The following is a 26,424-nucleotide window of genomic DNA, read 5'->3' as shown; positions in this document are numbered from 1 at the left end:
ATCTGACTGTGTGGGAACCGATGTAACATATCTAAATACATGTACACATATGAACAAGGGCACTGTGTGTGTGTGTGTGTGTGTGTCTGTACTGTGTGTGTGTCTGTACTGCGTGTGTTATGTGTTGTCGGTGTGTGTGTGTGCGGAGAGAGTTTGTGTGTGTGTGTGTCTGTACTGTGTGTGTTATGTGTTGTCGGTGTGTGTGTGTGCGGAGAGAGTTTGTGTGTGTGTGTGTCTGTACTGTGTGTGTTATGTGTTGTCGGTGTGTGTGTGTGCGGAGAGAGTTTGTGTGTGTGTGTGTCTGTACTGCGTGTGTTATGTGTTGTCGGTGTGTGTGTGTGGAGAGAGTGTGTGTGTCTGTACTGCGTGTGTTATGTGTTGTCGGTGTGTGTGTGGAGAGAGTGTGTGTGTGTCTGTACTGCGTGTGTTATGTGTTGTCGGTGTGTGTGTGTGGAGAGAGTGTGTGTGTGTGTCTGTACTGCGTGTGTTATGTGTTGTCGGTGTGTGTGTGCGGAGAGAGTGTGTGTGTGTGTGTCTGTACTGCGTGTGTTATGTGTTGTCGGTGTGTGTGTGTGGAGAGAGTGTGTGTGTCTGTACTGCGTGTGTTATGTGTTGTCGGTGTGTGTGTGTGGAGAGAGAGTGTGTGTGTCTGTACTGCGTGTGTTATGTGTTGTCGGTGTAAGTGTGTGCGGAGAGAGTGTGTGTGTGTGTGTGTGTGTGTGTGTGTGTGTGTGTCTGTACTGCGTGTGTTATGTGTTGTCAGTGTGTGTGTGTTTGCGGAGAGAGTGTGTGTGTGGTGTGTGTCTGGCGGTGTATGTTTGTGTGGGCAGAGTGTGTGTGTGTGTTATGTGTTGTCAGTGTGTGTGTTTGGAAAGTGCGTGTGTGGTGTGTATGTTTGTATTTTTGTGTGTGTGCGGAGTGTGTGTGTGTTATGTGTTGTCAGTGTGTGTGTTCAGAGGGTGTGTGTGTGTGTGTGTGTGTGATGTGTGTCTGCAATGTGTTTGCAGTGTGTACGTTTGTATGTTTGTGTGGGCAGAGTGTGTGTGTGTTACAGTATGTGTCTGTACTGCGTGTGTTATGTGTTGTCGGTGTGTGTGTGTGTGTGTGTGTGTGCAGAGAGAGAGTGTGTGTGTGTGTCTGTACTGCGTGTGTTATGTGTTGTCAATGTGTGTGTGTTTGCGGAGAGAGTGTGTGTGTGTGTGTGTGGTGTGTGTCTGGCGGTGTATGTTTGTGTGGGCAGAGTGTGTGTGTGTGTGTGTGTTATGTGTTGTCAGTGTGTGTGTTTGGAAAGTCCGTGTGTGGTGTGTATGTTTGTATTTTTGTGTGTGTGCGGAGTGTGTATGTGTTATGTGAGAGAGAGTGTGTGTGTGTGTGTGTGTGTATGCAATGTGTTTGCAGTGTGTATGTTTGTATGTTTGTGTGTTGAGTGTGTATGTTTGGAAAGTGAGTGTGTGTTACAGTATGCAGTATGTGTTGTCAGTGTGTGTGTTTGGAAAGTGTGTGTGTGTGTGTGTGTGTGTGTGTGTGTGTTACAGTATGTGTGTTCAGAGAGTGTGTGTGTGTATATGCAATGTGTTTGCAGTGTGTACGTTTGTATGTTTGTGTGTTGAGTGTGTGTGTTGTCAGTGTGTGTGTTGAGTGTGTGTGTGTGTGTGTGTGTGTGTGTGTTACAGTATGCAGTATGTGTTGTCAGTGTGTGTGTTTGGAAAGTGAGTGTGTGTGTGTGTTACAGTATGTGTTGTCAGTGTGTGTGTTCAGGAAGTGTGTGTGTGTCTGCAATGTGATTGCAGTGTGTACGTTTGTATGTTTGTGTGTTGAGTGTGTGTGTGTTACAGTATGCAGTATGTGTTGTCAGTGTGTGTGTTGAGTGTGTGTGTGTGTGTGTTACAGTATGCAGTATGTGTTGTCAGTGTGTGTGTTGAGTGTGTGTGTGTGTGTTACAGTATGCAGTATGTGTTGTCAGTGTGTGAGTTGAGTGTGTGTGTGTGTGTTACAGTATGCAGTATGTGTTGTCAGTGTGTGTGTTTGGAAAGTGAGTGTGTGTGTGTTACAGTATGTGTTGTCAGTGTGTGTGTGTTCAGAGAGAGTGTGTGTGTGTCTGCAATGTGATTGCAGTGTGTACGTTTGTATGTTTGTGTGTTGAGTGTGTGTGTGTTACAGTATGCAGTATGTGTTGTCAGTGTGTGTGTTGAGTGTGTGTGTGTGTGTTACAGTATGCAGTATGTGTTGTCAGTGTGTGTGTTGAGTGTGTGTGTGTGTGTGTTACAGTATGCAGTATGTGTTGTCAGTGTGTGAGTTGAGTGTGTGTGTGTTACAGTATGCAGTATGTGTTGTCAGTGTGTGTGTTTGGAAAGTGAGTGTGTGTGTGTGTTACAGTATGTGTTGTCAGTGTGTGTGTTCAGAGAGAGTGTGTGTGTGTCTGCAATGTGATTGCAGTGTGTACGTTTGTATGTTTGTGTGTTGAGTGTGTGTGTGTTACAGTATGCAGTATGTGTTGTCAGTGTGTGAGTTGAGTGTGTGTGTGTGTGTTACAGTATGCAGTATGTGTTGTCAGTGTGTGTGTTTGGAAAGTGAGTGTGTGTGTGTGTTACAGTATGTGTTGTCAGTGTGTGTGTGTTCAGAGAGAGTGTGTGTGTGTGTTACAGTATGTGTTGTCAGTGTGTGTGTGTTCAGAGAGAGTGTGTGTGTGTGTTACAGTATGTGTTGTCAGTGTGTGTGTGTTCAGAGAGAGTGTGTGTGTGTCTGCAATGTGATTGCAGTTTGTATGTTTGTATGTTTGTGTGTTGAGTGTGTGTGTGTTACAGTATGTGTTGTCAGTGTGTGAGTTGAGTGTGTGTGTGTGTGTTACAGTATGCAGTATGTGTTGTCAGTGTGTGAGTTGAGTGTGTGTGTGTGTGTTACAGTATGCAGTATGTGTTGTCAGTGTGTGTGTTTGGAAAGTGAGTGTGTGTGTGTGTTACAGTATGTGTTGTCAGTGTGTGTGTGTTCAGAGAGAGTGTGTGTGTGTCTGCAATGTGATTGCAGTGTGTATGTTTGTATGTTTGTGTGTTGAGTGTGTGTGTGTGTTACAGTATGTGTTGTCAGTGTGTGTGTGTTCAGAGAGAGTGTGTGTGTGTCTGCAATGTGATTGCAGTGTGTATGTTTGTATGATGCTCTCGGCACCATCGGGGCAAAGATGACGATTTCCAAAAGATACGCCAGCATTTGTGTTCTATATACAGTAGTAATCTCAGGCTGACACGCAGATAACGACCTCTAACCGCTCCGGAGACGTTATCTTGTGCTCGGAGAACTGTTAGCTGTCCAAAAGACAGGGGTTTGGACATGATGGCGTCTTTATCCCACAGGAAGCTCTACATGAGTCTGTGCTTAAACAGGATTATTTACACACACACACACACGTGACACGGTGGCTGATGGCCTGCTGCCTTCGTGTGAAACCCCGACGATTCTACTTCCTGCTTGTGAAGTTGCTAATTACGAATAGGTCGTGTTTAGCTGCTTAATTTTTATTTTCTTCTTTGTACTTTTACTTTTATTTTGACATGAAAACATGATAATGGAGTAATTTGTGTAGGAGTGTTTGTGTGTGTGTTTGTGCTGTGTGTTTATGTGGTCTATATGTGTGTAGATAGTGTGTGTGTTTTGTGTGTGTCTTTCTGTGTGTGTTTTTGTGTTGTGTGTGTGTGTTTGTGTCTGGCTGTGACTTGTGTGTGTCTCTGGGTGTGTGTGGTGTGTGTTTTGTGTTGTTCTTGTGTGTCTCTGTCTGTGTGTGTGTTTGTGCTGTGTGTTTATGTGGTCTATATGTGTGTAGATAGTGTGTGTGTTTTGTGTGTCTTTCTGTGTGTGTTTTTGTGTTGAGTGTGTGTGTGTGTTTTTGTGTCTGGCTGTGTCTTGTGTGTGTCTCTGAGGGTGTGTGTGGTGTGTGTTTTGTGTTGTTCTTGTGTGTCTCTATCTGTGTGTGTGTTTGTGCTGTGTGTTTATGTGGTCTATATGTGTGTAGATAGTGTGTCTCTGTGCTGTGTGTGCTCGTGTGTGTGATTTGCGTTGTCTGTGTGTGCAGAGAGTGTGTGTTTTGTGTGTGTCTTTCTGTGTGTGTTTTTGTGTTGAGTGTGTGTGTGTGTGTGTTTGTGTCTGTCTGTGTCTTGTGTGTGTCTTTGGGTGTGTGTGTGTGTGTGTGTGTGTGTGTGTGGTGTGTGTTTTGTGTTGTTCTTGTGTGTCTCTGTCTGTGTGTGTGTGTTTGTTCTGTGTGTTTATGTGGTCTATATGTGTGTAGATAGTGTGTGTCTCCGTGCTGTGTGTGTGATTTGCGTTTTCTGTGTGTGCAGAGAGTGTGTGTTTTGTGTGTGTCTTTCTGTGTGTGTTTTTGTTTTGAGTGTGTGTGTGTTTTTGTGTCTGGCTGTGTCTTGTGTGTGTCTCTGAGGGTGTGTGTGGTGTGTGTTTTGTGTTGTTCTTGTGTGTCTCTGTCTGTGTGTGTGTTTGTGCTGTGTGTTTATGTGGTCTATATGTGTGTAGATAGTGTGTGTCTCTGTGCTGTGTGTGTGATTTGCGTTGTCTGTGTGTGCAGAGAGTGTGTGTTTTGTGTGTGTCTTTCTGTGTGTGTTTTTGTGTTGAGTGTGTGTGTGTGTGTGTGTCTGGCTGTGTCTTGTGTGTGTCTCTGGGTGTGTGTGTGTGGTGTGTGTTTTGTGTTGTTCTTGTGTGTCTCTGTGTGTGTGTGTGTGTGTGTTGTGATGTGATTCCTCACATCTTTCTGTAATTACCACACCAGGGATCATTCGTAAGCGACTTCCGACTGGGAAACTCGTATTTACGACATAACTCTGATTATTCTGTGAATCCAGCATCATGCCCGTTGTTGGATTCTCGATTCTGATTGGTCAGAAGTGTTGCGGGTCTAAAAGTAGTTCCGGTTTCGATTCAAATCGCAGGTTTATATTAACGAGCTCGTTCTTCTGTCGTGTCCGTTCTCACGGCGATCCGTAAATTGTAGACTTTTATACCTCTCGTAGTCAAAGGTAAAGATTTCTGCCATAGTGAAACGTCTTCATGGTCACATGACACGGAAAATGCGGTCCTGACCTAATTGCTAACAGGAACTAACTTATGCTCTGGGAGTTTTTGGTGTACTTATTGTATACAGATTGCATTTGTGTAAGGAATAAACAAATCCTGGACATTTTTTGAATTTTATGTTGATCATCACACCACCGTCTCCTTATCGATTGTCATGACTTCCGTTCTGTCATTAACAGCATACTGTACGTGTTTATCGTGCCGGTGTATCTGGTAAATAATTTCTCCCTCCATAGCAGTACATACAGTAAGTATAGAATATGACGCCTGATGCCTTTTTCTCTCTGTTCTCCATCAGGTCTGGTGTGTATGAAGTCGAGTACCTCGGTGGTGGAGCTGGTCATGCTGCTTTGCTCTCAGGTGAATCTGTTTTTCACTTTCGTTTGTTCACTTTCTAATCCTAAGCAAATGTTTGATCCTTTCCGAGATCTGCTTTTAAAAGATCTCTTTCCAAAAGGATTCTAACGTTTTTGTTTTTTATATCTAGCGCATTAAAAAGATGCCCCCGACAAGCCCTGGGTACGCCCTGCATACGATCCTACAGGAGCTTCCCAGCAGTCCTTTAACTCTCAGTGACATGTTACAGCTCACTGATCTCCCTGGTCTCTTGTTAAGCCTTCCCTTTCAAAAGGGTCAGGCTCCCAGTGTTGCCGTCAGAGGAGGAGATATTTAACATACCTTCTGTCAGCCCATCAGTCTTGCCCTGCGAGCCCATAAGGAAACCATTACCTCAGCGTCTCTCTTGGAGGATCCTGCTGCTCGTAGAGCTCCATGGGGCTTTTTGGAAGCCAGTGGCACCTCGGTGCTGTCCATATCTCTGAACACGCCACTCACAAGGAGATTTACTTAATGCTCATGCAGTTATGCACATCCAGAGCAGGCCCTGATAAAGGTTCCTGTCTCCAGACTGAGTGGCGCTCAGCACAAGTCCTGCTGCTCTACTCCTGTCCTTTTGAAGTTTCCCCTTTTGCTCTTTCTCTCTCTCTCTCTCTCTCTTTTTTTTTTCTTTCTCATTTCTTTTGTTTTTATGGCTGATGAGTGAGCCTGGGTGCTCTGTGTATGCTGGAGTTATTACTGAGAACTGCATCAGGATCTCACAGCTCTTCCCTTGCTTTTCCATGCCCTTCCTCCATCCATCCCTCCCTCCCTCCCTCCCTCCCTCCCTCCCTCCCTCGATGCAGAGATAGCGTTACTCTGGCTCCAGGACTTCCTGCCATTAGAAGCTCCCAGGGTAAAAAGCTAGGCCTGATCTATCGATCAGGGCCAGGAGGGGTGAAACCGGAGATCAAGGCCCGATGTCTTTTTGGAGGCATCGGGGCATGTATGGAGCCAGCACTCCACAGGCCATGATTTATACACAATCTCTCAAGGTAAAGCTGAAATGGCAGACTGAAAACGAAAGGATTGATTTTTTTTTAAGAAAAGCCAAGGTGGAAATTTATTGCGGTAGCATAATAGTTTGGGCTGTTTATAGCTTTTATGCTAGTTTTTTGTACGTTGTACAATTTGACTTATTATTGTTATATATGAAGTCTCCGTTTGACAAGATTTTGAGCTCTGAGCTTTCGAGACTCTGTGTAATCGAGGCGGGTTTGATCTCGTGTGTTTTGGTCACATTGGCACTTTTGAGATTAGTCTGAATTTGAGAGAAAACTTGGTTGGATGTGTGACTGGAAATACTGTATACTCTCCAAACAAAGTAAACAAGCTCTTGCCCATGTGCACAGAGAAATCACTCGAGCACGGAGAACATGCACATTAATGACACAGTTTTAAATTGTGTCTCACTAAGTGTTTGTTTTCTTGTTCTTTTTTGGTGAAAAGTTCCACAGCTTTGTATTTTGGCTCATTTTGGGCCTCGTAGGCCTACATTTAATTCTCTTCTTGAAGTCGGGTCGAAATCAGAGCAATATTTTGTTCAAAAACATCACATCACATTAACTCAACACAATTATAGCACATTTATAACTTCTTAAAGTTAAAAGTCTTACTTTTTTTATAAAGTGTGATTTTTGACCAATAATCTCCACTGATTTTTACATTTCTTTATAACACTAGAGATTGACTCGATCCCTTTCACACCGCAGTTTATTTCCACTCAGACCTCAGACGGTAGGCAGAGACGTTGCCTTGATACCAACAAACTCCAGCTCTGGCTCACTTTGTCTCTCCGCTAATCCTCCCAGACAGCAGGGGTTTTGCCGCACCGACCTTTGACCCTGTTCTGCTTTGCAAACTGTCACTTTTATGAATAAATTAGTGATAATCATCTGGCCACTTTTTTTTTTTTTTTTGTTATTTATGCTTCATAATCACGCCGATTCATCAGAGGCCGCAGACAGCCGGTGACTCTGTGCCGCAGAGTGGCAGGAATTGTGCCGGAGGTCAGGCAGGTCGATTCCATGTAGCAGCTTAAACATGCTTAAAGGATGGGCCACGGAGACAAGGAGATTTACCACTGGAGGACCTCCAGATGTTGCCAGCGGCAAAGGGCTGATAAAAGCAAAATGCCTGTTCTAGCCCCTGACAGGTCAGATTGAGACCCTGCAAATTTACAGATGAAATTCCATTAAGGATTGAGCTCCAGAGTGGAAGATGGCTCAGCCAATCCGCAACAAACGAGAAAAAATGTGGCTGTTTTCAGCTTTGGGCTTTAAGACGTTTGCCAGTTTGTCATAAAGATGGTTGATGTCGGCTCAGGATTTTTTTCTAGAACTTTAAAAGGAAGTGGCTGTGGCTGCGGCAGATAACGGCCCTGGCGTCTTTACGGACGCTGATGCAGGGAGTATTTTGGTGAAGAATAGATTGCCTATAGAAAAAAGTAAAATGAGTACATAATAATAAATCCATCCATCCATCCATCCATCCATCCATCCATCTGTTGTCCGTAGCACTTATCCACACAATCACACACACTCACACACTACAGACAGTTTAGAGATCAATCAGCTTACAATGCACGTCTTTTTAACTGGGGAGGAAACTGAAGAACCCAAAAGAATCTTCTGAAGGATGGGCAGAACATGCAAACTCCACACATGGAGGCCAGAATCAAACCCCCAAACCTGAGGTGTGAGGCAAATATGCTAACAACTAGCCACCGTATTAATATCTTTTTCTCTCCTTCTATTTAAAAAAGTGCCACTTTCAGTATTTGATACTTTCAGTATTTCAGTGGTTAAAAGTTAGGGTAGGGGTAAGAGGTAGGTATAAGACTCTTCTGTTCTGGCACCGAGGTGGTGGAATGAATATATATATATTAGTTTGATTGTGTCTTAGGTCTGTAACCTAGTGAACCAGTGGCTCAACTGGTTAAGGCTCTGGGTTGTTGATCGGAGGATTGGGGTTCAAGGCCCAGTACAGCCAAACTGCCACTGCTGGGCCCTTAACCAAGGCCCTCAACCCTCCCTGCTCCAGGGGCGCTGTATCATAGCTGCCCCTGCACTCTGACCCCAACCTCCTTAGTTGGGGTATGTGAAGAAAAGAATTCCACTGTGCTGTAATGTATATGTGGCGATAATTAAGGCTTCTATGCACCGTTCTACGTAGCTCTGGATAAAGACATCTGCCGAATGCCATAAACGTAAAATGGAAACCTACACACTAACAAAAAATAATTTACCACAAATAAAGTTTTTTTTTTAAATGTGTCATTTGTACTATCATTCTAGATCCTCTAAAACACCAGTGTTCTTCCAGTCCAAAACACTAGCATTATCCCAGTCTACCAAAATGCTAGCAATATTCCAAACTTCCAAACCTCTAGCATTAACCCAGTCCTCCAAATCTGTAGCAGTATCACAGTCTAGCAGAACTCTAGCACCGTTCCAATATCCCAAGCTATTAGTATTATCCCGATCTTTCAAAACATCACTATTATACCTCTCCTCTAAATCAGCAGCATCATCCTCACCCGCTCGAACACCAGCATTATCCCCTCACTGTTTAATGTTTGCTGAGTTTAAATTCTTCTTCCATTCTCAGCTTTCTCTCAGCTTTACCCTCACTCAGAATCACTCACCTGTGATCACACTCTCTATTTACATGACGGATCATATTCCCACCTTCTGGAGGTGCACACGCGTGTTAATTCACTTCACGGTCCCATGCGGCTCCCCAGAGGTAGCGGTGATGTGAAGAGACACGGCATGAAAGACGAGCTTTAGAGCAGCATCTCCAAAAGGAGAGATGAGAGGAGTTTAGGTCAGCTTTCCAGTATCAGTCTGATGTCATATTTTCCTGTGTTTATTTTTGTCACATGAGCACTTTTTGATCTGGATTTCTGAAGGAAGGGTTCGACAGGGCAGAAGAAGACTGAGGTGCAGGGGGTCATGCTGAACATTTGGGAACCAGATGCGTTCAGCCATTGTTTCATGCTGAGCTCGGATTAAGAATTCAAGTTTAGGTTTGTTTCTTAGAAGTCTGTTTCTCACAGACGTTCACATTTAAAACACTATAGGAATCGGTCATGAATGAAGTCAAGTCAAATGATGTCAAGAAGCTTTTATTGTCATTTCAATCATATATAGCTGACCAGTGTTGGGCAGTAACGTGTTACTGTAACACAGTTACTTTTGACAGTAACTAATACTCTAACGCGTTACATTTTAAATAAAGTAACTCCGTTACCGTTACCATACGGTGCGTTTGTCCCTTACTTTTTAATTTAAATCATTTAGACTGAGGTGTAGCCTACAGACTAACCTGTTTACAGCAGCGACACACTGTAGGATCGGTGGATGCCGACCTGTAAACACGAAGACGCCGCACTATGTGCGTGTTCCTGTTTATTCAAGAATGTGTGGCAGTAACGGCGAGTCGAGGCGAGAGCAAGGCGAGTTTCTCAAAGTGGAAATATGCTCGTTATTAAACTTTAGTTAAGCATAAAGACAAAAACCTTTTAGTCAAATGTAAGCCTTGTCTTTCTGTTTCGAAGGTCCTGTCTACTGTCGATAAACAGCAACTCCAATCTGGAGGTAGAAACTACAGTACATGCCTCGACGAAGCTAGAATCTAACCCGGTGTCGGTGGACACACTCGAAGTGACTCAAGCTCCTCCAGCCAAACAACAGTGACTAGATTTTAACCAGACAGTTAGCCAGGGACAGTTTTGTGTTTGTATTGACCATAACGCATAAAAGGGAATTAATGGGAACGTTAAAGAACACTCTTTAAAAAAGTAACTAAAAAGTTAGGTTTAACAGTAACGCATTACTTTTTGGTGTAAGTAATCAACATTTTTTTCAATATTTCAGTATGAATGAAGTAACTATTAACTGTAACTAGTTACTATTTCGTAGGAACTATCGCAACGCTGTAGCTGATGCAGTACACAGTGAAATGAGACAACGGTTCTCCATGCTATGTAAAACAAAACAGAGCTAAGGATTTAAAGTAAGTTAAAATAAGCCACATAAAGTACATCAGTGCAAACAGACAATAGAAAACACTACCGGCTGTTGAATGATGATCAGTTCTGATCAGGTCAGATGGTCAGAAAGCATTTCATTTTTATTAAAGGTTTATATTATACAAAGTATTTCCATAGAAGGCACTCGCACAGACACTCCAGTGTCTGTTATGTAACAGTTCTGCGTCAAAGAAATGTCAGCACTTAAGTGTCTTAAGTGTCAGCACTTTGAAACAGTCAGAGGTAAAGCTACAACTTTACACTTCCAGACATCAGGAAAGTCTATAGGAACGAGGACATATTCTTTTCATGCTCTTTCCCTGTGACATGACAAGATGTGTATTATTTATTTATTTATTTATTCTTATTAATGTTCAAGAAAGTAAAAAAAAAAAAAAAGGAGGCTAGTGAGGGAACAACGGTTTATAGCTTGGATACAAAGAACGGGAAATATGGGGTAGGATTTGAGATGTTCCCCAACATAAATTTATCTCTAAATAAATATAAAAGCTGACATGTTGTTCTTAAATAAATACAAAATTAAGAGCAAAAAAAAAAAAGGAATAAAAGTTTTTGGCCCAGAAGAATGTTGGGCCGCATCCAGCTGTGGATAATTTTTCAAACAGAAAAGTTTGGTGGTTTCTTTTTTATGTATAAAGAGTTATTTATTTTTAATTAATAGTTTTTAGGTTTCTAAAAGGCAAACTCTCGATCGTTAGCACATTTAAGGCACAACTCCAGTTTCCAGTTTCACCGCCGTAATGTGTGAGGAGTTTTCATGTTCTCCCTCTGCTTCAGGGGTTTCCACTGGGTTCTCCGGTTTCCTTCACAGTCCTAAAGACATGTCGTGTTGACTGATTGGCATCTCTGAATTGTCTGAGAATGTGTGTGTGTGTGTGTGTGTGTGTGTGTGTGTGTGTGTGTGTGTGTGTGTGATGGGTCGGCACTCTGTCCAGCGAAGTCTCTTGCCTTGTACTCCGAGTTCTCAGGTAGAGAACTCCAGGTTTTCTCTGACTCCTGAAGGATACGTGTTACAGAATGGATGTTGTGATAACTTTGAGCTTCATTATTCCAAACATTGTCTTTTTTTTTTTTTTTAATTTAGAAAGAGTTCTTTCTTTTATGTTGTTTTCAGGCATGTGCTCAAATTGTTTTAGGTTTTTTTTTTCCCAACCAAAATCGATGACGCATCTCTATATCTCAGGAGAATTGTAAACTATATCCCTTAAAGAAGTAAAGAACACAATTTAAAATAAACCCACTGTTACACACACACACACACACACACACACACACACACACACACACACACACACACTGTTACACACACACACACACACACCCAGGCGACTGTGTCTGTCACTCTTGGAGTCCAGAGAGAATTGTTAACCTGTCCTAACCTCCCGGATACGAGGAAGTCTTTGAGTCTTGTACTCTGTGAGCGTGATTTTTTTTTTTACTGCATCACTCATATTTCTACTCTGGGCATCTCAGCACGTCTTCTTTCAGCCCTTCTCACCCCAGGATCTGGGAACATTTTTCAGCTTCTCTTTTTCCTTTCTCTCCCCCTCCCTCACTTTTTTTGAACTCCAAACCAACACTCATACCTTTGTGAGCAAACAGGAGAACGGCAGAGTTTTCCCAGAGTGAGCTCCCAAATGGCCTCTTAATCAGCTCCAGACCCATGTTCTGTGTCTTTGTGTGTTTGTGTGCGAGAGACAGAGTGAATAAAACTTGCCGCAGGTCCCAGCAGCGCTCTGGGCGAGTGGAGCCAGAAGGGCCTCTGGATGGAAGTCTTCATTGGTCTGTCACTTGGTGCTCAGAGAGAGGAAATGGTTGTATTTAAGGGGCAAAGGGATACAGTTTCACTCCACAATTATGTCTCTCTTGTGTTTACGGATCTGTTCTCACAGGACGAAAAGATGCCTGCTCTCACAGGAACTCTGTTTCCAGCTCGATGTAATTTTAGCTTTCGCCTATGCGTGTGTAATCTTTGGAACCGCTAAGGCATCGATGATGTGTTCACGGCTGGAAAGTAAAGATTTTCTGTATCACGTGATGTTTATAAAGCTTTTAGGATCGAGTCACGGCCGATCACCGAATTCCTTTTGTTTTCTAGGAATGGCAGAACTCCATACAGAAGAATGCTGGCTTGGCTTTTATTGAGCTAATCAACGAAGGAAGGTAACAAAACAACACTCAGGAAATTGAACTACAGAAATTCAGAAAACTCACTCTTATTCTATACAGACAACCTACTAAATATATAAACATCTAAACATTAAAGATTCTAAATAAAAGTTTGAAAAATCCTAATGTAATAAATGAATGACTGTATATTATGCAGCATTATATACAACCCTGAACTGATATATTCCTCTAAAGTCGGTTTGTGATCATTTCCGGTTTCAAGTGCTACAAGTACAACTGAACCGAATTAAGTTCAGTTGAGTTTCATTCCCCTCAGAAACCTTCCAAAGGCTTTGTCTTTATGAGATAGAAAGTACGAGCCTAAAGGCAACAGAGCTGAAGCAAAGCGTACAAGCGCGTAAAAGGAAAATGTTTCTCTCCCATGTGTGTACATTTGTACAAGAACAAAAATATAGGAAATCTGCACAGAAAAAACAACAAAAAATCAGGAAGAGAGAGTGATTACATACTCTGGCTATTTCCTTACATTTTGTGCAATTAGCTGGGGTCATTTTGACTGCTTGACAAGATCAGGTGTAAATTAACACCATGTGTGTGGCTCGGAACATTATAGACCACGATGTCTCACTGAATAGAACTACATGTGAAATACCAGCACTGATTTTTTTTTATTTATCCTTTTGTTTATTTTATACTCGATACCACATTAGCACATCGGTAAAATAGTATTGCAATATTGCTTTTATGCCCAATTGAACTGATTTTGATAGATCTGGTAACCCTGGTTTTCAGTACAGATGTAACAAACACACATCAACTTCCTCATTACCAGATTAATTACACACAGTTTATTTTCTATATTTCAGCCTTGGGAATTAAGATATCATCTTTAATATTCGCCTCTCCAGCATTTTTTGTTATGAGACGCTTCTTAACAATAACTTCACTGACGTCATTAACACATTGGTCGTATTGTTACTGAATTTTTTATTAGTCCCGGGTTTTTGTTTAGTAGGTGATCCCAGACCCAGCGTCTGTGAAGGACAGGCTTGGAAAATTGAACATTATGGACAAAAAGAATTGTCAAGGTGCTTCATATTAACTTCAAGACCTAGGAACTCGTTATTCTGGTTTGAGAAACTTTAATGTAAGAACAAATGTTACATTAATGTTTGATTGGAGAAAGATTCGTGTATACAGAATTAGGTTATGTGGCTGTTTATCATCAGAATAGTTATAATACCATCATTGTGTGTCATAGTGACATCATAGTGTGTCATAGCGACATCCTAGTTTCATAATAACCTCATGGTTTGTCATAGTGACATAATAGTCTCATAATAACATTATAGTGTTATAATAACATCATGGTGTGTCATAGCGATGCCACAGTGTGTAAGTATAAGGTCATTGTGTTTCATAGTGACACCGTAATGTCATAATAACATTATATTGCGCCATAGTGACATCACAGTGTCATAATAGCATCATTGTGTGTCATATTGACACCATAGTGTCATAATAACATTATATTGTACCATAGTGACACCACAGTGTCATAATAGTATCATAGTCTTATAATAATATCATGGTGTGTCATAGTGATGCCACACTGTGTACGTATAAGGTCATTGTGTTTCATAGTGACACCGTAATGTCATAATAACATTATAGTGTACCATAGTGACACCATAGTGTCGTAATAGCATCACAGTGTTATAATAACATCATGGTGTGTCATAGTGATGCCACAGAGTGTAAGTATAAGGTCATTTTGTTTCATAGTGACACCGTAATGTCATAATAACATTATATTGCACCATAGTCACATCACAGTGTCATAATAGCATCATTGTGTGTCATATTGACATCGTAGTGTCATAATAACATTATATTGTACCACAGTGACACCATAGTGTCGTAATAGCATCATAGTGTTATAACAACATCATGGTGTGTCATAGTGATGCCACACTGTGTAAGTATAAGGTCATTGTGTTTCATAGTGACACCGTAATGTCATAATAAGATTATATTGTACCATAGTGATATCACAGTGTCATAATAGCATCATAGTGTGTCATAGTTACACCATAGTGTCATACTAGCATTATATTGTACCATAGTGACACCATAGTGTCGTAACAGCATCATAGCATGTCATAGTGACACCATAGTGTCATAATAGCATCATTGTATGTGATAGTGACACCATAATGTCCTAATAACATAATAGTGTTCTATAGTGATATCACAGTGTCATAATAGCATCATTGTGTGTCATATTGACACCATAGTGTCATAATAACATTATAGTGTACCATAGTGACACCACAGTGTCGTAATAGTATCATAGTGTTATAATAATATCATGGTGTGTCATAGTGATGCCACACTGTGTACGTATAAGGTCATTGTGTTTCATAGTGACACCGTAATGTCATAATAACATTATAGTGTACCATAGTGACACCATAGTGTCGTAATAGCATCATAGTGTTATAATAACATCATGGTGTGTCATAGTGATGCCACAGAGTGTAAGTATAAGGTCATTTTGTTTCATAGTGACACCGTAATGTCATAATAACATTATATTGCACCATAGTCACATCACATTGTCATAATAGCATCATTGTGTGTCATATTGACACCGTAGTGTCATAATAACATTATATTGTACCACAGTGACACCATAGTGTCGTAATAGCATCATAGTGTTATAACAACATCATGGTGTGTCATAGTGATGCCACACTGTGTAAGTATAAGGTCATTGTGTTTCATAGTGACACCGTAATGTCATAATAAGATTATATTGTGCCATAGTGATATCACAGTGTCATAATAGCATCATTGTGTGTCATATTGACACCATAGTGTCATAATAACATTATAGTGTACCATAGTGACACCACAGTGTCGTAATAGTATCATAGTGTTATAATAATATCATGGTGTGTCATAGTGATGCCACACTGTATACGTATAATGTCATTGTGTTTCATAGTGACACCGTAATGTCATAATAACATTATAGTGTACCATAGTGACACCATAGTGTCGTAATAGCATCATAGTGTTATAATAACATCATGGTGTGTCATAGTGATGCCACAGAGTGTAAGTATAAGGTCATTTTGTTTCATAGTGACACCGTTATGTCATAATAACATTATATTGCACCATAGTCACATCACAGTGTCATAATAGAATCATTGTGTGTCATATTGACACCATAGTGTCATACTAGCATTATATTGTACCATAGTGACACCATAGTGTCGTAACAGCATCATAGCATGTCATAGTGACACCATAGTGTCATAATAGCATCATTGTATGTGATAGTGACACCATAATGTCCTAATAACATAATAGTGTTCTATAGTGACATCATACTGTTATAATAACATCATAGTGTGCCATAGTCACATCATAGTGTCAGAATAACGTCATGGTGTGTCAGTGATGCCACAGTGTGTCAGAATAACATCATAGTATAAGTAAGTAGAATCAATGAGTATGATAGTAACACTATAGAGTGTCATATTGTTCAGATTATTCAAGTTCAAGTTCAAATGCAGCTGCATTTCGGATTATTTTCAGAAGACGAGTTGTGCTCAGACAGTGAAGAAGCACCTGAGTGGCCTGTGTAGATAAAAATAGGGTGAATCCTTCTGATACCATCATACGCAAATTAGCAACGTGCAAGAAACAGAATAGTTTATCATCGACTGTCCGTATTTACCCCAAGATTACCAGAAGTGGCTGAAGATAGATCATCGAATCATCAAGAGCGATTGCAAGATCCTAACGTGGGGATGAATCACCTGAGATGACCAGCAGTTCAATTTTCCTGGGATTAAGTTTCAGCAGATGAGCTGCCATCCATGTTGAAATGTCCGTCAGACATGCTGAGATGCGAGCAGAAGCCGTTGTGTTTGATGGAGGGAAAGAGAAGAAGAGGTGAATATAATCATAGCGATGGTAAGAGAAACCATGTGAGAATAATGAGTACAATGGGAGAAAAGTAGAGGACCGAGTACTGAGTTTTGTGGGACACCAGTAGAGAGACCACATGGTGCAGATATCAAACCCCTACATGTCACCTGATATGAACGACTTTCCAGGTAGGAAGCAAACCAATGCCATGCTGCACCGTGAATGTCAAGAATATTGAGGGTGGACTGTAGAGTCTTGTGGTTGACTGTGTCAAACGGTACAGAAAGGTCAAGGAGGATGAGGACGGATGACAGGTCGGTTGATCTCGCAGCATGTAGTTTTTCAGTGACAGCAAAAGGGCATTCTGTATGGAATATGCCGCTTTGACGCCGGACTGGTCGAGATCCTGGAGGCTGTTCTGAGAGAGATAGAGAGAAACACCGTGTGTGATCAAACACAATAGTGTGTCATATTAACAACACAGTGTGTGACATAACACAAAAATGTGTCATAGCGAAAAAGTATAGTACGTGATAGTAACACCATAGTGAATCATCATAGAAATATAGTGCGTCATAATAACACGATATATTATGTAACACTGCCAAATTAAATTAGTATTGTAATAGTAACACGATGTGAGTGCATCACAATAACATTGTAGGATGTTGTAGGAACGCTATAGTGTGTCATAGTAAATACATATTGTCACAGTAACACAACAGAGACGCGCAGTAACATAATACTAGTAATATACAGCTGTATCATAGTTCTATCACATTCATATTGACACCAAACTATATCACAGTAACAGCGTATTGTGTCAGACGGTATCATAGCAACAACATATCGTATAACAAAGTAACACAGCAGTGAATTATATTTAAATCCTAGCATGCCGTTGTGTGACATAGTGTGATATACAGTAGTAACACCAAAGTGGGTCAGAAGAGAAACCTCTTGTGCTATAAAAACACTAGTGTGTGTATGTGTTATAATCAAAGCAATGTTTTGTTTTGTTTTTTTAATGCAGAGCTGATCAGTAAGGGCTAAGCCTGCATATCCATCTGTTGACCCATCTGTCCCCTCCTACACACACACACACACACACACACACACACACACACACACACACACACACACACACACACACACACACACTTGGAGCTCCTTTCAGTGAGTGTTAGTGAGCAGTGACAGGCGCTGTCCAGGGTGCTGGCACGTCTATCACTCGCCCCACTGTACATCTGTAGTGAGACACCTGTCCTGCTGTCTCTTTGTTTTCACCAGCTCTACTGTAACACCGTTATTATACGGCATACAGCAAGATATGAGGATCATCATTCACAATTCACCAAACACACACACACAATTGCTATAATTGTATATACAGTATAAGCAGAGCCGGTTGTGTCTTGTAAATTTACTGTGAAAACTGTTTGCCATCATATTTCACCTACTATTTGAATTCCATTAATTTCCATCAATCCAGGAAAAGTAGACCATCATGGGAAGACATAGTACTTGACAAAACAAGTAAAAGTTTTTCTTTAGAATAATGTCATGTCACCACAATACAGTTTGTATGGTTTGGCCCATGCATAAAGTCAAATTTCTATTTGTTTCCATGTCATTCTTATTGTTTACGGCCGATATTCTGAGAGAAGCCCCATATTCGAAACGGCTTCTAATTACCACTTTCCGGTTGAAGTGAAACAGACAATGGGATTCAATTGCAGAAGGCAGATCTGTCATCTCCTGAAATTACACCACAAATGAATTTCTTCTATCGGAAAGCATGTGGCAGTTCGAAACTTTCTCAGATGTGGTTGACGTTTTTATTTTTTAAGCTAAGAGTCTGGAATTTGTGGCAGTCATAGATGTAATGAAACAGTTGTATTGTATTGTTTTATTAGTGCTGTATTGGAATTGGCAGAATGGGCACAACAGGCATGAACTCAAGCAGACAGGGCTATCACGAAAACCAGTTCTTTCACTTCTAAATTAACTGTGTAACCGTGTGCTCAAGATATAACTTTTTACAAGTACACACAACTCCCATAAACACCCTCACATTAAATTTGTCTGTTGTGCCCAATCTGCCAATCCCAATACAGCACTAATAAAAGTAAGCTGTCAATTCCACTCTAATTTACATGAAGTAAAAGTAAATGAGACGAAGTAATTAACTAGCAAGTCTTCCAGCCTAAAAATTTCAAGATATTATTTCAGTTATTACACTTAAGGTTTTTTTTTTTTTTTCTTGGACAAGTTTTTTGGACAACTTTTGGACAAGTTTTGCTTTCTAATTGCTATTCGAATTTTGTTTTCAGATATTATAATGATCTTTTGAGTATAATACATTGTTGTGTGTTTAGTCAGTGATTATGCAGACAATTTAAACTACCTAATTAATAAAGATTTTAATTCATTTCAATTATTTTAATGTTAAGACAACAAGCCTTACCATAGTGAGTCCTGTGTATTTAATGCTAGTGTACGCATACAGTACAGACCAAAAGTTTGGACACACCTTCTCATTCAAACAGTTTTCTTTATTATCATGACTATGAAAATTGTAGATTCTCACTGAAGGCATCAAAACTATGAATTAACACGTGTGGAATTATATACGTACATAACAAAAAAGTGTGAAACGACTGAAAATATGTCATATTCTAGGTTCTTCAAAGTAGCCACCTTTTGCTTTGATTACTGCTTTGCACACTCTTGGCTTTCTCTTGATGAGCTTCAAGAGGTCGTCACCTGAAATGGTCTTCCAACAGTCTTGAAGGAGTTCCCAGAGATGCTTAGCACTTGTTGGCCCTTTTGCCTTCACTCTGCGGTCCAGCTCACCCCAAACCATCTCGATCGGGTTCAGGTCCGGTGACTGTGGAGGCCAGGTCATCTGGTGCAGCACCCCATCGCTCTCCTTCATCGTCAAATAGCCCTTACACAGCCTGGAGGTGTGTTTGGGGTCATTGTCCTGTTGAAAAGGTGGTGTCCCCAAACTTTTGGAAGGTGTGTCCAAACTTTTGGTCTGTACTGTATGTACAATTAAATGAGTATAATTTTACTTCCATTTACATTTGCCAGACGCCTTTATCTACAGTGATGTACGTTATCTCTTTTATATACAACTGAGTAATTGATTAAGGGCTTTGCTCAGGGGCCCAGCAGTGGCAGCTTGGTGGCCATGGGATTCAAACTTACACCCTTCCATTCATTAGACCAACACATTTGCCTTAACATCTTAATAAAATGTATAAGAATGTAAGTCTCAATGACAACAGCTAATAAAAAGTTCTCGTTCTTAAGTTCGTACAAATGCAGTTGCTACAAATTAAAAAATCCCCCTGGATTCTTTCTGAATAAATGATGTGCCCAAAAATTAAATGCCAGTTGCACTCAATACCACTGTCCATGCAGAAGGCACGAAGGTCTGAGCTAGTTTTATTCCATCCTTCTTGTTATTAGCAGAGAAAATGGATTTACAGCTTGTTTCCTTGTCAAGCCTTAAAAAGGTAATTCAGTGCTTGTCAACTTTTTAGGACAGGCATGAGATTGATGATTGCCGTTATGAAATAAACCCCAACCGAAAAATAAAAAGAAATTACACTCAGTATCATGCACCAGAGAAGCACAATTATACCAAACGTCAGCTTAATGACGTGTAAAATAGGGTGTAATGGTGACATCCTGAGACTTTGAGCTGTTACAAATGAGCGTTTTAAATGAAACGGGAGTCTGGTGGTCTAACTGGTGTCAGAGAGACAGCTATTTATACTGTAAATGTTTTACTGACTTCACAGTGGAAAGTAAAGCTGGAAGTTACTGATTTTAATTATACTGAATGACAAGAGCTGAACATTGAGATATTGGGTTTTATATGAATCTTATATACTGGTGTTTTGTAGAAACTAGTTTGGTTATGAGCGTTACACTACTTGGGATATTCAGTGTATTACAAATTTTGTAAAAAACATATATATATAAATTAATATTTATTTATTTATTTATTTATATATATATATATATATATATATATATATATAAATTAATATTTATTTATTTATTTATTTATTCGTGGAATAAATAAATTTAACATTTAACAACGAATAAATATCAGAACTTGATGAAAAATTAAAATACACACATATATATATATATATATATATATATATATATATATATATATATATATATATATATATATACATACAGTATACACACACACACACGCTGTATAATACAGTATATACACACACACACACACACACACACTATATATATATATATATGTGTGTGTGTGTGTGTGTGTATATACTGTATTATACTGTGTGTGTATACTGTATATATAACACACACACACACACCCACTCGCACAGTCTCGTCTCAGTGAACTACACCAGGATGTAAATATGACACTGTAGGAATGTCTTATTTGACCTCTTCATCTGTCTCTGCTAGACTCTTGTGTCACGCGATGAAGGACCACATTGTACGAGTGGCCAACGAGGCTGAGTTCATCCTGAACCGCCAGCGGGCCGAGGACGTCCACAAACACGCCGAATTCGAGGTATTAACTCCTTCTGCTTCAATTACCCTAATATCCCTGAGTACTCGTTTGGGTTTTGGGTCTTTTGTGTAAAAACTAGTGTAAAATTAGTCTCAGGATTCTCAGCCTCCAGAAGTGTTGCGTAATCAGATTTCAGTTGTGATTTGAAAGAAATCCGATTTCTACATGAGAGAATCATTTTCATAGACACTCTGCACTGAGGGTTGCTGGGTAATCCCAGGGTCTTGTGTTTCCCAGTGGAGATTAGTTGACGTATACTAACACAGAAAAAAAATTTAATAACTCACTTCTAATTTGTGTATTAGTCTGTATGCCAAATTAACACCCATCTCTGGTGATCACATTTGTGTGACATGGGAGACTATTAGCTTAAATTGAGACGCTATAAAAACCGCTGCTCATTACCAGATTAACTGGGGAGAGAATTAAAGCTTAGCTAAATCAAGGCCTGCATTATATTCAGAGCTTTTGTGTACAGGGAGCTCAGGGAAACTCTTTAATACTTGCAGTTAGAATTAGGGCTGGGATTATACTTTTTTCATTTTTATTTTTTTTTCAGAATAAGTCTGAGTAAATTCTTTAGTGCACAGATCTTCATTCTAAATTTAGTAACCTGCTTAGAGTTTACTAATAAACGATGGGATGAGCCATTTTATTTACCTTTATTATAGTTTTATTGTCTTTACATAGTTCATGAAGTCACTGGTTCAGGCATTTAGGCTCCTGTTGTTCTTTATAATATTAACTAGTTTATTTGATTGGTGAAGAAAAGCAGATTCTTCATTTACATTTATGACATTTTGCCAGACGCCCTTATCTCATTATTTACGCAGGACTTGCTCAAGGGCTTTGTGTACTTGGGATTTAAACTCACAACCGATCTGATCATTAGTCCAACACCTTAGCCACTGAAATCTCAGGAATAACTATTCAGTTTAATTAATTTATTAATGTTTATTGTTAATGATTTATTAATGTACTTACCTTTAATTAATCATTAATCATTAATAATTAATCCATTGATTAATTAAATCATTCATTCATTCATTGCCATAAAATATTGCTGGTGTGAATTCTGTTGGATTTTTATTATTATTATTATTATTATTATTATTATTATTATTAGTAGTAGTAGTAGTAGTAGTAGTAGTAGTAGTAGTAGTAGTATTTTTAAAGACAGCAACAACATTAATAACAAATAATGATAACAATAATAATATTTTGCTTTCATATTTATTTATTTAATAGTTTTAGTTCTTTATTTTATAAATAAACCTATAAATGAATTATATTGTATTCATTATTATTATTATTATTATTATTATTATTATTATTATTATTATTATTATTATTATTAGTATTATTATTATTATTATTTGTCATAGTAATATTATTTTATTTATTTTATTTTATTTATTTAAAATTTCTACTTTTTTTTTTAAACAAAAATACATACATCTGTAAATAAATTCTGTTTTTCAAGAAATCCTTATAAAAAGAAAAATACCTCCGTCCCACCAGCTGTAAATAAATTAGCATTTTATTGTCTTCATTGTCTCGGAATTCATGTTTTTATTGCCTGCTAAATCAGGAACAGTATGCTGGGTAAGAGCTGTTACGTACTGTCACACACTTAAAATATTTGGTGCTAGCCATTTTTGCAGATAGCACCGGATAACACGTGTCGTGCTGAGTGTGATACTTAAGATGCTTAGTCAGGTTTCTCGTCATGTGGTAAGATGCTGTAGTGTCTACTCATGACATCAGGACTGTTTGCAGTCAGCTTTGCTTTGATCACCAGGATTTTGGACTATATCCAGGTCTCTGTCATTATGTGTTTCTGATCATCAGCTTGTCAGTGGACACTGGCATTGTATCACATAGCATCATGTGGTATCGGATGTTGATATCGGCGATTTTTAGGAGTATGAGTATATGAAGCATTCCCTGATACTAGGAACGATCTTAATGTTTGTAGAGTAATGATATGAATAAAGTAACTTGGTTATCAGGTCATTTATACTGACACTGATGAAAATGACACTATGAATGGAAATGAAGAGCCACAATTATCTTATATATAAACACAGGAAAAAACCCGTCTCCTCACTCGAGCAGGGTTTCTTATCAGAAAGCAGCAGCTTCCTTCAGGCAGTGTTTTGATATACTGCACTTCAGGATCCTTGACCCGGTAGATAAACGGCTAAGGGGATGCTAAGATACGGAGAAGTCTAGCTGAGCCACGATTCATTGTGTCTACCAACTCATCCACTCCTCATCCTTCTTCCTGTCCATTTTATTCCGATCCGGAATAAAAAAATAAGCCTCCTTATATATATATATATATATATATATATATATATATATATATATATATATATATATATATATATATATATTACAATTAAACTGGTGTCACTACTAAACCCTTATATCCGTCTTGAAGTGATAAATAATGCTTGATATTTGTCAGAGCGCCGCACGCTGAAGCGAGATGACACCGGGAGATTGAGTTATCGCTCGTTTGAAGAATATGTTGAGGCATAACATCTGACAGAATTCAAATATAAGACAGGAAATTCAATTACACCCCCCCCCTTTCCACCACCACCCGCCACCCCTTCCATCGCTCCACGTCCCTCCTCTACCCGAAAGCTTCTGTTAGCAAATTAGATTTTGAATATTAGCCAGCGATCCCCTCAGGAGGTGGGGGAGGAGTGCTGCACAGTAAGACAATCTTATTTTAGCAGGAGAGATGAAGTCAGGCTCACTGCCTAGCTTCTGCTTTACTCTAGAGAGATATCGTGATACTTCACAGCCTCACGAGGAACTCGGATCTGGATTTAATGATTTAAGGAGTGTGTGGTTGAGAGAGAGAGAGAGAGAGAGAGAGAGAGAGAGAGAGAGAGAGAGAGAGAGAGAGAGAGAGAGAGAGCACAGCTGAAATGTAAAATCTGACATCAGAGTTTGTCTGAGGCTTGTAGGAGATACTGTACATTTGTTAAAAGGATATATAGATGGAGATAACTCTAGCAGGTGTACGTTATTCATTCATTCATTCATTTTCTACCGCTTATCCGAACTACCTCGGGTCACGTGGAGCCTGTGCCTACCTCCGGCGTCATCGGGCATCGAGGCAGGATACACCCTGGACGGAGTGCCAACCCATCGCAGGGCACACACACACACTCTCATTCACTCACACACTCACACACTACGGACAGTTTTCCAGAGATGCCAATCAACCTATCATGCATGCCTTTGGACCGGGGGAGGAAACCGGAGTACCCGGAGGAAACCCCCGAGGCACGAGGAGAACATGCAAACTCCACACACACAAGGAATCGAACCCCCAACCCTGGAGGTGTGAGGCAAACGTGCTGACCACTAAGCCACCATGCCCCCCACAACAGTAATTTTTTTTTATCTTGTTAAACATCACATTTTATTGAAGAAGTTAAGGAAGAAGAAGAAGATGATGATGAAGAAGAAGCTTTTATTTTGTCAGGTATACTGTACATTACAACATTACAGCACAGTGAAATATTTTTTTTTCACATATACCAACTTTAAAGGTTGGTCGTCAGAGCACAGGGTCAGTCATGATACAGCACGTCTGGAGCAGTGAGGGTTAAGGGCCTTATTCAAGGGTCCAACAGTTGGCAGCATGGCAGTGCTGGGTCTTCAACCCTGATCCTCCAATCAACAACCCAGAGACTTAGCCACTTAAAAAACTGTATATTACTAGTCCTAGATTATGCAGAGGGTGTATGAGCTGTTACTATGGAAACACAATAACAATATGAGTTACAGCTCCAACTTCTTCCAGATTTGTCTGTTACACAAAGTAACAAATTAGAGCATCCCAACCTGCTGTAGGTTGTAGATAGAGACGCAGTGTGTAGTGTTTATCCAGCAACTCACACTCTTACTGTACATCAGTGGCATGAATACTCACTCACTCACTCACACACACACACACACACACACACACACACACACACACACACACACACACACACACACACAGTCGAAATCATTATTTCATGTCTTGGACATTTGATTGATCTAAAAATGAACTTTACCGTCTTAGATTTCTGACCCGAGGATCGTTCATTAGAGTAATTCATAGTAAGATAATTTGTTTTTAAGAAACATTCTCTGTTTCCTCTTTTAGTCGAACTGTGCTCAGTATGCCATGGACAGGAGAGAGGAGGAGAAGATGTGTGATCACCTCATCAGTGCTGCTAAACACCGCGACCGTGTCACCGCCAATCAGCTGAAACAGAAGATCATCAACATCCTTACCAACAAACACGGAGCCTGGGGGGTGCTGACACACAGGTACGGCCCTCTGGACCACTGTGTGTGGACACAGCTGAGAACTAGGTGTGTTTATAGCTGTAGATATGTGTGTGTGTGTGTGTGTGTGTGTGTGTGTGTGTGTGTGTGTGTGTGTGTGTGTGTGTGTGTGTGTGTGTGTGTGTTTACTGTGTTTGTTTCTTGTCATGGAATCTTGACTTTAGCCCTTGAAAGGTGCTTTCGGCTGCCAGGGCCAGGATTTACAGTCTTATATCACATACGCACACACACACACACACACACACACACACACACACACACACACACACACACACACACACACACACACATACACACACACAGAGCTGTAATGCGACTGCTATTTAATGTCATTTTCTTGCTCTCTACCAGGGTCAGGCTGCAGGTCAGCAAACTCAATTACCACAACCGAACCACTAAATCCCAAGAGACACCTCACTGGTGGTCAGATTGTGTGTGTGTGTGTGTGTGTGTGTGTGTGTGTGTGTGTGTGTGTGTGGTGGTCCCGTGTTTCTGCGATACACATCGCCCCTCTTTTTACTGACACAGCTGTACACCTGGTGGTTGTTAAGCTGCCCTTGTGGGCCTTGTTAAAAGCATTCAGACTGTTTTTGCTTCTCGGTGTATATCGTGTAAGGACACCAAAGAAACTGGATTTTATGCTTAAACAGACATTTATACACTAAATAAAAGATCAACGGTCAGCAACAATAACAAGAACGGGCCAGCATTCTCTTGGGAGAGCTAGCAACATGCTCTAAGTAAGCAATAAAACAGCGTGTGTGTTGTTAGAGGAAAATAATCAACAATGTCGCAAAGTCTAACAAACAAAGCAGGAAAAAGCCTTGTTCAATAACAGTACGTTTAATTCAATTTTATTTTATTTCTATAGTACTTCTAACATTGGACATCGTCTCATCGTCTC

The 26,424-nt window shown here is 40.0% G+C and overlaps 1 protein-coding gene across 7 annotated transcripts in view; it reads left to right on the top strand.

The window, feature by feature from the left end:
- Positions 1-26,424, top strand: part of nbeab (neurobeachin b) — a 417,880-nt gene that overhangs the window by 238,607 nt on the left and 152,849 nt on the right. For 5 of the 7 annotated variants that reach the window (XM_047820672.1, XM_047820671.1, XM_047820674.1 and 2 more), the window contains 4 exons: positions 5,372-5,433; positions 12,603-12,667; positions 21,050-21,158; positions 25,336-25,547. In XM_047820672.1, the coding sequence (XP_047676628.1) occupies positions 5,372-5,433; positions 12,603-12,667; positions 21,050-21,158; positions 25,336-25,547 (448 nt within the window). The remainder of the gene's footprint in view (positions 1-5,371; positions 5,434-12,602; positions 12,668-21,049; positions 21,159-25,335; positions 25,548-26,424) is intronic. The other 2 variants (XM_047820677.1, XM_047820673.1) reach the window with 1 other exon arrangement.

The sequence above is a fragment of the Tachysurus fulvidraco genome, chromosome 11 (genome assembly GCF_022655615.1).
Source record: "Tachysurus fulvidraco isolate hzauxx_2018 chromosome 11, HZAU_PFXX_2.0, whole genome shotgun sequence".
NCBI lineage: Eukaryota > Metazoa > Chordata > Actinopteri > Siluriformes > Bagridae > Tachysurus > Tachysurus fulvidraco.
Note: the sequence above shows the minus strand (reverse complement) of the source record. Positions and strands in the feature narration are given on the sequence as shown.